An 11,676-nucleotide genomic window follows, 5' to 3' on the forward strand; every position below is an offset into this window, starting at 1 on the left:
CCCTTGTAGCTGCTGCTTATTTATGTAAGCTGGTATTTTTACATTCCAGTACACTCAGCCCTTACCAAATACATGATCATTAAGCATGGGTTTGCAGTATCACAGAGGAACCAAATTATCCCAAGTTTGACAGAGTTCTTAACAATATTTATATGTTACAGGCCACAACTGAGAAACTTAGGCAAATCTCTGGTACCGTAGTGTTGCACATACCAATGAAAAAACTGACACCAACTGAGAACTGGCAACCTCTGTCAGGCATTACAGGAGCTGTCGAACCCTCCTTCCTTGATGTGTGACATTTTTCATGTTAAAGTCGTTCTACACAGAGTTGCTTGATACACAATACCACCTCTTTGGTTCACATGGGCACAGTATCAATAGGTTAGAACAGTCTGCACAAAGAAAGGACATACTACAGACTGAAAGTGACAATTCTTAGATGACAGGCTTCATTTGACAGAACAATTCACCAACACTGAATGACAATGGCTGTGCCATTGCCACACAGTGACATGGAGTCTAAATGTATCATTGTCAAACAAAACTTCAGTTACATCATATCAGTTACAGTACACCTTGTTTTGTTATATACAGTACTGTACACCTTACTATACTTGCTCTATGTTGCTAAAAATATTTTAAAAACACAACAATGAGTGTATATATCAAAATATTATTAACTGCAAATGGAAATTACACTGCATACATCATTACTCACACTATGATAATTTAAAGCTTAAAATCCTTCTATCTATATACTTAGGCTGCTTTACCCCAAAAAGGGGGGATGAATGGAAAAAAGAAATGAAATGGGTTATCATGTCCCCCCAAATTACCTACAGTTCTTAGATTAGAGATATTTGCAATCATAGTTTCCAACTGCCACATTTCATTTGCAAATGCACCATCACAAGTAAAAGTCAGTCAATAATTCTCTGCCAGTGTTATGTCCTGCCTTCTATATTTTTCATTCCTCCCTAAAGACCACACAGAGCATCATTTCTTTATGCACTCACATATTGTGTGCTTCTTATTGCTGTCATATGAAAATATTTCATGCAACACCTTTCATTGCCACATTCAGCAGGGAACCATTAGAAAACTTTTCATTGCTATAGTACAATGGGTAGGGCAGTAAACATCCATCCATCCATCCATCATCCAATCCTACATTGCCCCATGAGGAGCGTAGGAGCCCGGGGCTAGGCAGTTGGTCCCGCCATTTAAGATGAGAGTGACCAGCCTCACTCATCCCCAAGTGGCATTACATAAACAATCAACCCCAACCATCCCTTGGATATAAACCTTCACCGGCTCAATCCGATTGGAGCGCAATAATTACCCACTAAACCACCAGGCGCCAAAATTTGGTTATATGGTTACCACCCAGCATAGTAAATGGTTTCCTGGTGCACAGGAAACCATTTGGCTTGTCACTCAGTGTAGAGTCACCCACAGGCTGAAGGAAGTGGAAAGAATGAAGGAAAGAAAGACAGAAGAGGGAGTGTAAAGTCACCCGTAGGCAGAAGGACAAGGAAAGAATGAAGGAAAGAAAGACAGAAGAGATAACTTTTCAAAATGTGGTTTTACCTGACTCAGAACACAGCTGGTGCTAGTTATGCGTATTCAGTAAGGGCCGATTGTACCTGCACTCTTCTGTCCTTCATTCTTCACTCATAATGTCATTCATTCTGCGGAGCACCCAGAGACATTGCACTGCATTAATCTGCAATCATTTTAATTATAATATCATAACCATCTCTGTTGATTAGCTCAGTACTGTTTTCTTGCTGGTTATATACAGTATTTAGTGTGCTATGAGGTGGAGCCAAGATTCTGAAAGACACCAAGGATGCATGAATGTGTGGCCCATTGCACTGGGCATGTTGCTTGTTACTACTCCCACATTTTTTTTCTTTCTTTTTTCCTGGTTCCCACCTCACCAAACCTAGTGGGACTTAGGACTGGGATGATGATAGTACAGTAATTACTTACTCCTTTTGTGTCCTTGTACAAATTTGATGGAAGATATCAATATAAAATATATTGGCTTTTCTGTGTCTTCCTCATTGCCCACTAAGGATCTTTTTATGTACATCGGGAGTCTGGTGTTGGTCTGGTTACATCAGTTTCCAATTGCATAAGTACTGATGCCAACACAGTATTGTATACAATTTGCCTTCTTAAAAAATAACTTCTTAACCCTTTGACTGCAATTTTATAAAGTAAAAAGGAAAGGATTAAACAGAATATTATTCTGGTTAATGCTTGATATATTATTCAGTTGAAGGAACACCTATGCAGCCAAAGGGTAAAGTGAGATTTTTTAAATGCAAAAAGGTTAAAAGAAATTTATAGTCTGTGTTTTCTCCTTTAAGAATTAAATATACAGGTATTATTTTTGTAGCAAATCGACAGTATTATGCTGTGTGAAGCTAATTGTCCTGATCAACACATGGAGTGATGAAGTATAGGCGTACGGAAGTATTTAATTACGGATCCAGAATGTGGTGCTGTGTGAGTTAATTTGGCCTAAATCATGTACAGTGATGAGATGTAGGTGCAGTATTTATTTACAGATACAGGTATACCTCAACACACGATATCCCTAGATGCGATACCCGGCTTGGCGATGGGGGTAGAAATACCACCAGACCCCACCTAACGATGGCCAAACCCTGGTTTAACATCGATATTTTTTTTTTTTTTTTTTTTATGATTTTGATGATATTTTAAACTAAAACTGTGTTTAGGTTGATTTATAAACGGTTTTTAAACTTAGATTAATGTGTTTTAGCCATAGGTGGGGTGAACATTGTCATTTTGGGGTACAGTTTACTGAGCTTGATTTTTTCCAGACTTATACCGTATTTGACGATTTTCTGATTTTATTTGTTGATTTTAGTGACTTATTTACAGGTGTTAGGCTTAGGTTAGCTTCTTTAACAGCTGTTAGGTCATTTAGATTGGCTTTAAACTTGTTTTTGGACTCATTTGGTTGGGTTTAGGACTTGGTCGGGGAGGAAACCCAAGGCTCGAAAATGAATCCCCATACTTTACATGCTAAATCTACCCCAAGATGCGATACCCCACCCGGGGTATACCTGTACAGAGTGTAATATGGGTTCTGTGTGAAGTTAATTTGGCCAGATCATCGTGTAGAATGAAGAGTCATGTGTATGTATTTATTTACGGATCCTTAGCATGGTGGTGTGACCTAATTTGGCCTAATCATCATGTGGAGTGATGAGAGGTAGGTGTAGTAGCCCTGCCACTTGCGCCACTCCAGCAGATGGTCGACCTGGGTGGACGGTGGGAGGTCTTGGGGAGGGTAGATGCCAGTGGGGTTACTGTAAAAGCAGTAGTTATACCACCATCCGCCACCTCCTGACCACTCGGAGCAACTGCCTCCTGAAGTGATGGGAAATGAGTTACAGTAAGACTGATGATGAAAGGAAGGGATGGAGTTGAGAGGCATATCAGAGAATGATGTGTGAGTTGGAGAAAGGGCAGCCTGACAGCAAAGGACAGGGTTACACAAAGGCAATTTGTCTGTGGCCACTCTCTATGGGATATAGGCATTTGAAGATAGATAGTGTAGATATACAGAAGTCCTCTTTCTTTACTATGTTCTTTTGACACTAATTTGGCCTAAGACAGCAATCTCTCCATTTTGAATGCTGAATTGTAACAACAGATCAACACTAGGACAGGCTGTTAGTCATGAAGATGTGCTGTGGAAAGGATATGGGGCCACAATGCTGACTTATTCTGTCAATGAGCTATGTGATATAAGTTGCAAAGGGATGAAAAAATGAGCCATGTTAAGGTGAAAAATCATATAACTCCATCAGTATGATGATGTTTTGATTTTATTCATGTCCTCATACAGGCTATTGATTTAATATCAACATAGTCTGCACCAATGACATACAAGAGGATGCCAAGGTGTAATGCATAGAATAAATAGCAAAAAGACAGATGTTACAGACCTCATACAAGAAGATACTGAGTGTAATATGCAGAACAAATTGCTGTGGAAGAAGTGTTACGAAATCATATACGAGAGAATATTGAGAAGTAATGTGCAGAATAACTAACGAGTAGATGTTACAGAATCCCTTACAAGAGGATACTGAAATCTAACAGGAAGAAGAAAGGATTAAGAAAGATGTGCTACAAAATCCATACATGAGTATACTGAGTTCTAACGAGCAGAATAAATAACTTGGCAAGATGAATTGCAGAATCTCCAAAGCCACTTACTGTATTTAATAAGCCTGGGTTGTGTTTCATACCTGATGCCCCATCATTGTCCTCATCGTAGGTAGAGAAGTCCATGCCGTTGTGGTATTCCATGGCATCACCCCCTGTGCTGGACTTGTTGTAGCCTCCCACGTTGAGCTCATACCCTCGACGCCCATATCGTGATGGACCCACGCTAGGTAATATGATTAAGATGGATGGAAAGAAGGGGAGGAGGAGACTGAGGAAGAGGTGGAGGGATGGGATGGAGTGGTATATAAATGAAGGTGGTGTGAGTTGGAAGTGAAAGAGAAGAGGAAGAGGAAACCAAGGAAAAAGAGGAGGGATGGGATGGACGGGTATTTGAAGGAAGGTGGTCTGGGTGGTGCTAAGTGTGTATGAGTGAGGTGGAAGAGGAAAGGGAGACCAAGGAAGAAGTGGAGAGATATATGATTAAGGGTGGTGTGAGTTGGAGGAAGGGAAAGGAAGACCAAGGATGAGGTGGAAGTAAATGAATGAGGATGCAGTGAGAAAGAGGGGAAGAAGGGGAGTCTGAAGGAGTGATGGAGGGATGGGGTGGAGAGGTATATGAATGAAGATGGTGCCAAGAGGAAGGCCAAGGAACAGGTGGAGAGATGGGATGGAAAGCTATATGAATAAGGGTGGTGTGAGCTGGAGGTAGGGCAATTTGATGGAGGACAGGGTGACCCAGAATGATTAATTTGTGGCCACCCCTTTCCAAAATTAAGGTATCTAGTTACAGACAGATAGACAAAACAAAAGCAGGCAAACTTCCAGCTTCTGACAGTAGTTTCAGTTGCTTATTAGGAGAACAGATCATGTTAGCTTTCTCTATTATACTGTTGAATGCCCACAGTAACATGGTATGCTCAGAAGTGTTGCATAAATGACCATCAGAAGTGGAAGCTTGCATACACCACCATTCCATCAAGTTTAAAGTAAATCAGCGAGTTTATTCTCAGCATTTCAGCTGATGCTTTCCTTGCTGTCCAGAGAAAGAAAACACTGTAATTTTCATAAGAGCTAATACCAGTATCCTAACAATATCTCAGTGCTGGAGAGAGAGATGCCTTCATTCTGTGGCACCAGTATAACCAGATGGCTCCAATGCCAGGCTATGCAACATCCCTTATCTCCCTGCCTGTCCCACAGAAGGAAGCTGGTGGACTGCAGGGAAAGGGCACCTTCATCCTGCCATTCACCAGGTTCATATCCAGATAACTCTAGGTCCACACCAACAATACTGTCCCACATTTGACCTCCCTGGCTCATACCTGAAGTAGTCATACAGGGAAGTAGCAGATTCATCCTCCCAGGTCATGTCCACACGCAGGGTGTACGGATTGCCCTTTGTCAGCCGGTACAGTGTCTCCAGCCCTGCAAATATCATGCAATAATATTATCAGTCATACTTCTTTCCCCATCTTTGGATGGGATGCGGTCGGGTCTGGAGAGATAGAAAGACAAAAATCTGATAGAATAAAAAACTAGCCCAGTTGAGTGGGTCACACTCATTCATTCACCATTCAAGCCCTTGGAATTCATTCTCCGCTTCACAGGCATTCAACTCCACACTTGCATGCTTCACACTTCCTATCACCTTGAATCAGTCCGACATCTATCATTTTGCTGGGAAGGAATGGGGGTCCCAAACCCCTGTCGTACACTAATTAACACTTGATTCTTCCAACCAGCTCTGTATGCTGTCAGTTCCCTAGTGTCAACACTCTCCACTCCTGGCTTTAATACACATTCATATAATGATGCTGTATACTAGTGAAAACGAAGCACATTCAGTACAATTAGCCCTAGTTTTACCTCTCCAACCCAATAACATAGTTTTCAGTTTCATCAGACCACCATCAGATAATTTCATTTAGCTTAGGGGAGATATCCTCTTGTGAAGGGACTGATGAATAATCTATTTTCTCTAGTCTGATTTCTTCTATTATGTTAATAAAATAGTCTACAGGCAGATTAATTTAAAAATATCAGTGGCATGAAGTGATTAAAGTTGTTGTGAATAAATTAATACCAATTCCTCATTTGTACTTTGCCAGCATTGGGTAGGGTTAATTCTGGACATCACTCTGCTTGTGAACAGATGTTTAAATCTGATATATGTATGAATGCTAATGCCATATAATCTTAAATCTGATTTTGTATGAATGCTTATGCCGTATAATTTTGGGCAAGCACATTCAACACCAATATGCTCAAACATTCAAGTCTTGTCACACTTTATCCTCTTAGCTTAAACACCTCTATCCAACCTTCCAAACATCACCTGTCCGACCTTCCAAACACCACCTACCCAAGTAGCCAATCACAACTTATCCAAGCATCCAAATATCACCTGTCCAAGCATCTAAACACCCACCCATCCAAGCATCCAAACACCATCTATCCAAAGCATCGTATCACGACCTATTATAACATCCTAACATCCCATCCTAGCATTCCAAACACCACCTCACCAATCATCCAAGCACCACCTATCCAAGCATCCAAACATCATCTATCCTAGCATCCAAACACCCATCTATTCAAGCATCCTGAATCATCATCCGAACACAAAATAATCGCATCTCGACACCTGTTGTCACCTTTCTTGGGTAAACTGCCCTATTTATTTATTTTAAGGATTTCAATCAAGTGACCTAGATTAACCAATGAAATTTAATCATACGTTTTCCCCTCTCGATTCTTTCTTGCCGCCTTCAGTTCCCTGGTGTGTGCTGGGTGGGATTTAAAGTGCGTTGAGGTTCCTGTGAATAATTAATAGAAAGACAACTTTACTGTTATAAGTACAAGAACACAGAAGCATTACAAGTATGATAAACTGCTTGAAGTGAGAGAATATGTGCTAAGCCAGAGAAGACAGCTTGTTTTTGACGTTTCTACAGCCTTCCCACCACCAACACAGGAAATGTAAGTAGGCTGTTACACTATTCAGTGGTACTGTGGTTTGTAGCTTGGCTGGATGGTGTGGATTTTTTGTTTCTTTAATATATACTCTGTCGAGCCAATAGTCAATACACACACACACACACACATACACACACACACACACACACACACACACACACACACACACACACACATTTAAAGACGACGGTAAATTACGAGCCCATCCACCCATCCATTCATCCATCCATCATTCAGTCGTTTTCTACCCCATCAGGAGCGTAGGGGTCCGGGGTTAGGCTACTCAGTCACGGCATTTAAGGCGAGGGTGACCGGCCTCACATGTCCCTGAGTAGCATTATGTGAGCAGTATATGCAAACAAGTCCTTGGATGTCAATCTTTGCTTGTTTCTTCCGGCTGGAGCGCCATAACCCACTACACCACCAGGCTTCATCTGATTATATGGTTACCATCCAGCGTTTTTTTTTTTTTTTTTTTTTTTTTTTTTTTTTTTTGTGCTCGACTCTGGGCATAGGCTTCACAGCCTGCTCCCAAGGCCCAGTAGTCCTCCCACATATCATACACCTCTACATGTCACCACTTCGGCGCTAACACCCACCGTCCATATTGAATACATGCTAGAGCTGTCTCATAAAGGACGGGTGTATTAGTATTAGCGGGGGCATTTTTACATGTCGGCGGGTCTTCTGGTAGATCGGTAAAGTCTGCTTTACATGAAATTCAAATCCTTAAACTGTTCCCTGCCCCAGCGGGGATTTGAACCTCGGTCCGGTAGGACTGCAGGCCACCTCTCTACAGTAAACAATTTGTCTTATCAGTGTAGAGTCATCTGAAGGCAGCAGTACATCGAGTGAGTGGATAGTGTGCACCCTTACCTACCTGACGCAATCCTGTAAAAGTGGTGGTAGGGAGGGAGGGAGGGAGGGTAGGTATGCAGGCAGGTAAAGCAGGGTAGGAATTTAGGTAGGTAAAGACGGAGGGGGCGTAGGTTGATTGGTAGACAGACATTCAGGCAGGTAGGCAGATAAGTAGGCAGATAGATAGGTAGGGGGGAGGTATGTAGGCAGGCAGATAGGTAGGGTAGGTAGGCAAATAGATAGGTAGGTAGGTAGGTAGGCAGATAGGTAGGTAAGCAGGCAGGCAGGCAGGCAGATAGGTAGGTACGAAGGTAGGTAGGCAGATAGACAGGTAGGCAAGCATGCAAACAGGCAGATAGGTAGGTAGGTAAGCAGGCAGGCAGGCAGATAGGTAGGCAGGTAGGCATATACTGTACAGTAGATAGGTAGGTAAGAAAGCAGGCAGGCAGATAGGTAGGCAGGTAGGTAAGAACACACTCCCAGCTGCCTACCTATCCAGTACTCTCCATCAGGGCGTCCAAATCCCTCCGAGTATGCCTGCCAGGGTTGTCTGAAGTCCAGCTGAACTTCCTGTGGCTGCCTCCTTAGCATCACTGTCCAGCCCCCGCCATCCACACTCTGATCACACCACACGCGCTGGGTGGTGGTGTTAGTGTTATTATTATTATTATTATTATTTTATTATTACTGCTACTACTACTAATACTACTACTACCACTACTGCTAGGACTACTATTTACTACTATTATTACTACTACTACTATTATTATCATCATTGTGATAGGTGGGGGCGCTCACCATCCACTCTCTCGATGTAGTGCTGCTCTCGGGTGTCTGCTCTTTCCTCTCCTCCATCCTTCTTTCCTTCCATCCTCTTCTGTCTTTCCTTCCTTCATTCTTTCCTCGTCCTTCCGCCTACAGATGACTTTACACTCCCTCTTCTGTCTTTCTTTCCTTCATTCTTTCCTCTTCCTTGTGCCTGTGGGTGACTACACTGAGTGACAAGCCAAATGGTTTCCTGTACACCGGGAAACCATTTACTACCCTGGGTGGTAACCATATTACCAAATTTTGGCGCCTGGTGGTTTAGTGGGTAATTACTGAGCTCCAATCGGATTGAGTCGGTGAAGATTAATATCCAAGGGGTGGTTGGGGTTTATTGCTCACGTAATGCCACTCAGAGATGAGTGAGGCTGGTCACGCATCTTAAATGTCAGGACCAACTTGACTAGCCCCGGGCTCCTACTCTCCTCATGGGGCAACGTAGGATTTGGATGATGAATGAATGAATGAATCACCATCATCATTATCATCATCATTATAATAAAAATAAAATAAATAAAAAAGAAAAAAATGGCGTAAAATGAGCATACCTTCGACTCCATATCTGCCGATGGTCTGATGGAGATGACGCCTGAGTGGTTTCCTCCCGCCAAAAGCGACTCATAACAGTCCCGCGGCAGGTCCTCGGGCTGAAGAGACGCAGATACAGCTAAATACACACAGCTAAACACACACACAGATACACAGATACCCAGCGAAGGCGTTAGAAGTACTTGCACTGAGATCTTACGGCCATAAGGAGAGAAAGGAGAATGAAATATTGACTAAGAGAGTGTATGTGAGGTGAAGGGGAGAGGGGGAGACCGAGGATGAGATGGAGGGATGGGGTGGAGATGTGTATGAGTGAGGGGGTGTGATTAGAGAGACGGCAGCCTAATAGCAGAGGACAGAACGACATGGAGGATTTTTCTTACACCTTTTCCGAGATTAAGGCGTCTGGAGATGGACAGATTAGGGCGTCTGGCGATAGACAGGCAGATAGATTAGTTTGGGGGGGGGGACCAGAATTGGTTTGGGGAGACCAAGGGAAAGGAAGGTTGAGAACACACACACACACACACACACACACACACACACACACACACACACACATTTTAGAGCAATATCGTAATGTAAGTGGCTCAAGAAGGGAGAGTTTGAAGGAAGAACAGAATATAAGATTTTAAAAAGGGAGGGTTTGGAGGGGAAGATGACAATGTAAGAGGTTCAGAAGAGCTTAGAGGGGAATTCCAATTAAAAAGGGTTAGAAAGGAGGGTTTGGAGGCAGAGAATTATGCGACAGTTGGAGGATCAAAAGGAGAGTTAGGAGATGAGTGGAAATATAAAAGAGTCAAGAGGAGAGTTGGGTAGGAGACTAAGTGTTTGGAGAAGAACCAGATTTAGGGTTTCAAGACAGGATAGTTTGGTGGAAGAGGTGAATTAAAAAAAAAAAAAAAGAATAATGAAGGTAGTAAAGTGTAAGATTCAGAAGGAGGTAGTGTATAAGGGCTACGCTGTGAGGTAAGTAAATAAACAAATGAATAAATAAGGTTTCAAGAAAATGGAGGGGGCAACAGACTGCAAGGTTCACGTGTGCGTGGAGGGGAGTCATTTTTTTCAAAGGACAATTTCATAAACCCCACATAGTTAAGAGTTTAAGGTGAACGCCCCAGCTTACCTCCGTGGTTGTGGTGGGTGGGGTAGTGGTGGTGACAGGACCCAGGAGGGGCTGTGGGGCCTCTGTCGTCTCCTGGTGTAACGCTTGCTGTGATGGCAGTTCTGCAGTCGTCTGTGAGGGTCTGTGCTGCTTTTCCTCGCCCTGCAGAGCCGACGTGATGTTTCCCAGTTGCGTTAATATCAGGTCCATTTGGTTGCGGGTGAGGAAGAACACTTTTTTCAACATGGTGGTGCTCTCCTCGGTCTGCGTGACGAATTCGTTCTCCAGTCGCGTGGCCAGAGTCTCTGAGGAGTTGTGTACCTGTTCCCTGAGGTGGTCGAGCGAGGTGCGGAACTCCTCTCGTAATTTGTTGACCTCCTCGTTCATGGCGGTTGTCAGTTCGGCCCCTAATCGTCTCAGCTCCGCCATAGCCAGGTTGTGTCGGATGGTGGCAGCGGGGGTGGCTGGTTTGGGAGTTTCCAGCACCTTCTCCTCCACTTGGTATATGTCCTCAGGGGCGTCGCGCTGCATCCGGTCAAGTTTGGTGTCCATGTGGTGCTTCAGGGAGTCGAATTGTCGCGTGATTTCGTTCCTCAGTAGGCTCAACTCTCCCCGCAGGTTGTCGCTCAGGGCAGGCACGTGGCGATCAAACTCACTAGCGATGACCTCCCCGATGACAAAAGACGGGTCAGAGGTGTCCGGGTCACTGGGGGGGAGGGGTGCGTATTCCACAGACCGCACGGGGTTTTCGTCCGTGGCCGTGGCAAGGGTGACCAAGGACAGGAGGGCAGCCAGCAACATCCTTCCCCTTTGACGTTCGACGGGCAACTGAGCGAACCAGCCCCCCCTCCACCCCTATCCCCTAGTGCTGGTGCCCTTCTGGGGAATTTTAACAGATTAAACTATTTTCTCAAGGACGCGACGGAGCCATTACAGTCGTACCGGGTCAACGGCTACATGACCTGGAACTAGAAAATGAGATCCGTTGACTTGGCTATGCGAGGGAGTGTTATCAGACCAATGTCCCCCCACTGGCACTCCCATATGAAATTTCTGGTTACGTAATATGTGCGCATCGGGCAGTACTAGAACCCACACACACAGAATAGAGCTTGACCCCACCTTTCCCCCCACCTCTTTCA

The 11,676-nt window shown here is 43.8% G+C and overlaps 1 protein-coding gene across 1 annotated transcript; it reads right to left on the minus strand.

The window, feature by feature from the left end:
- Positions 1–3,220: 3,220 nt before the first annotated feature.
- Positions 3,221–11,335, minus strand: LOC145415462 (uncharacterized). The gene is made up of 6 exons (XM_080284737.1): positions 10,556–11,335; positions 9,429–9,527; positions 8,547–8,691; positions 5,544–5,646; positions 4,302–4,444; positions 3,221–3,414 (listed from the first exon to the last, which is right to left on the minus strand). Exons 1-6 carry the CDS (start codon positions 11,333–11,335, stop codon positions 3,221–3,223), a joined length of 1,464 nt encoding a protein of 487 aa, XP_080140863.1.
- Positions 11,336–11,676: the final 341 nt, after the last annotated feature.

Source organism: Coenobita brevimanus, chromosome 102 (assembly GCF_032717465.1).
Source record: "Coenobita brevimanus isolate Jiangsu-jjx chromosome 102, ASM3271746v2, whole genome shotgun sequence".
Taxonomy (NCBI): domain Eukaryota; kingdom Metazoa; phylum Arthropoda; class Malacostraca; order Decapoda; family Coenobitidae; genus Coenobita; species Coenobita brevimanus.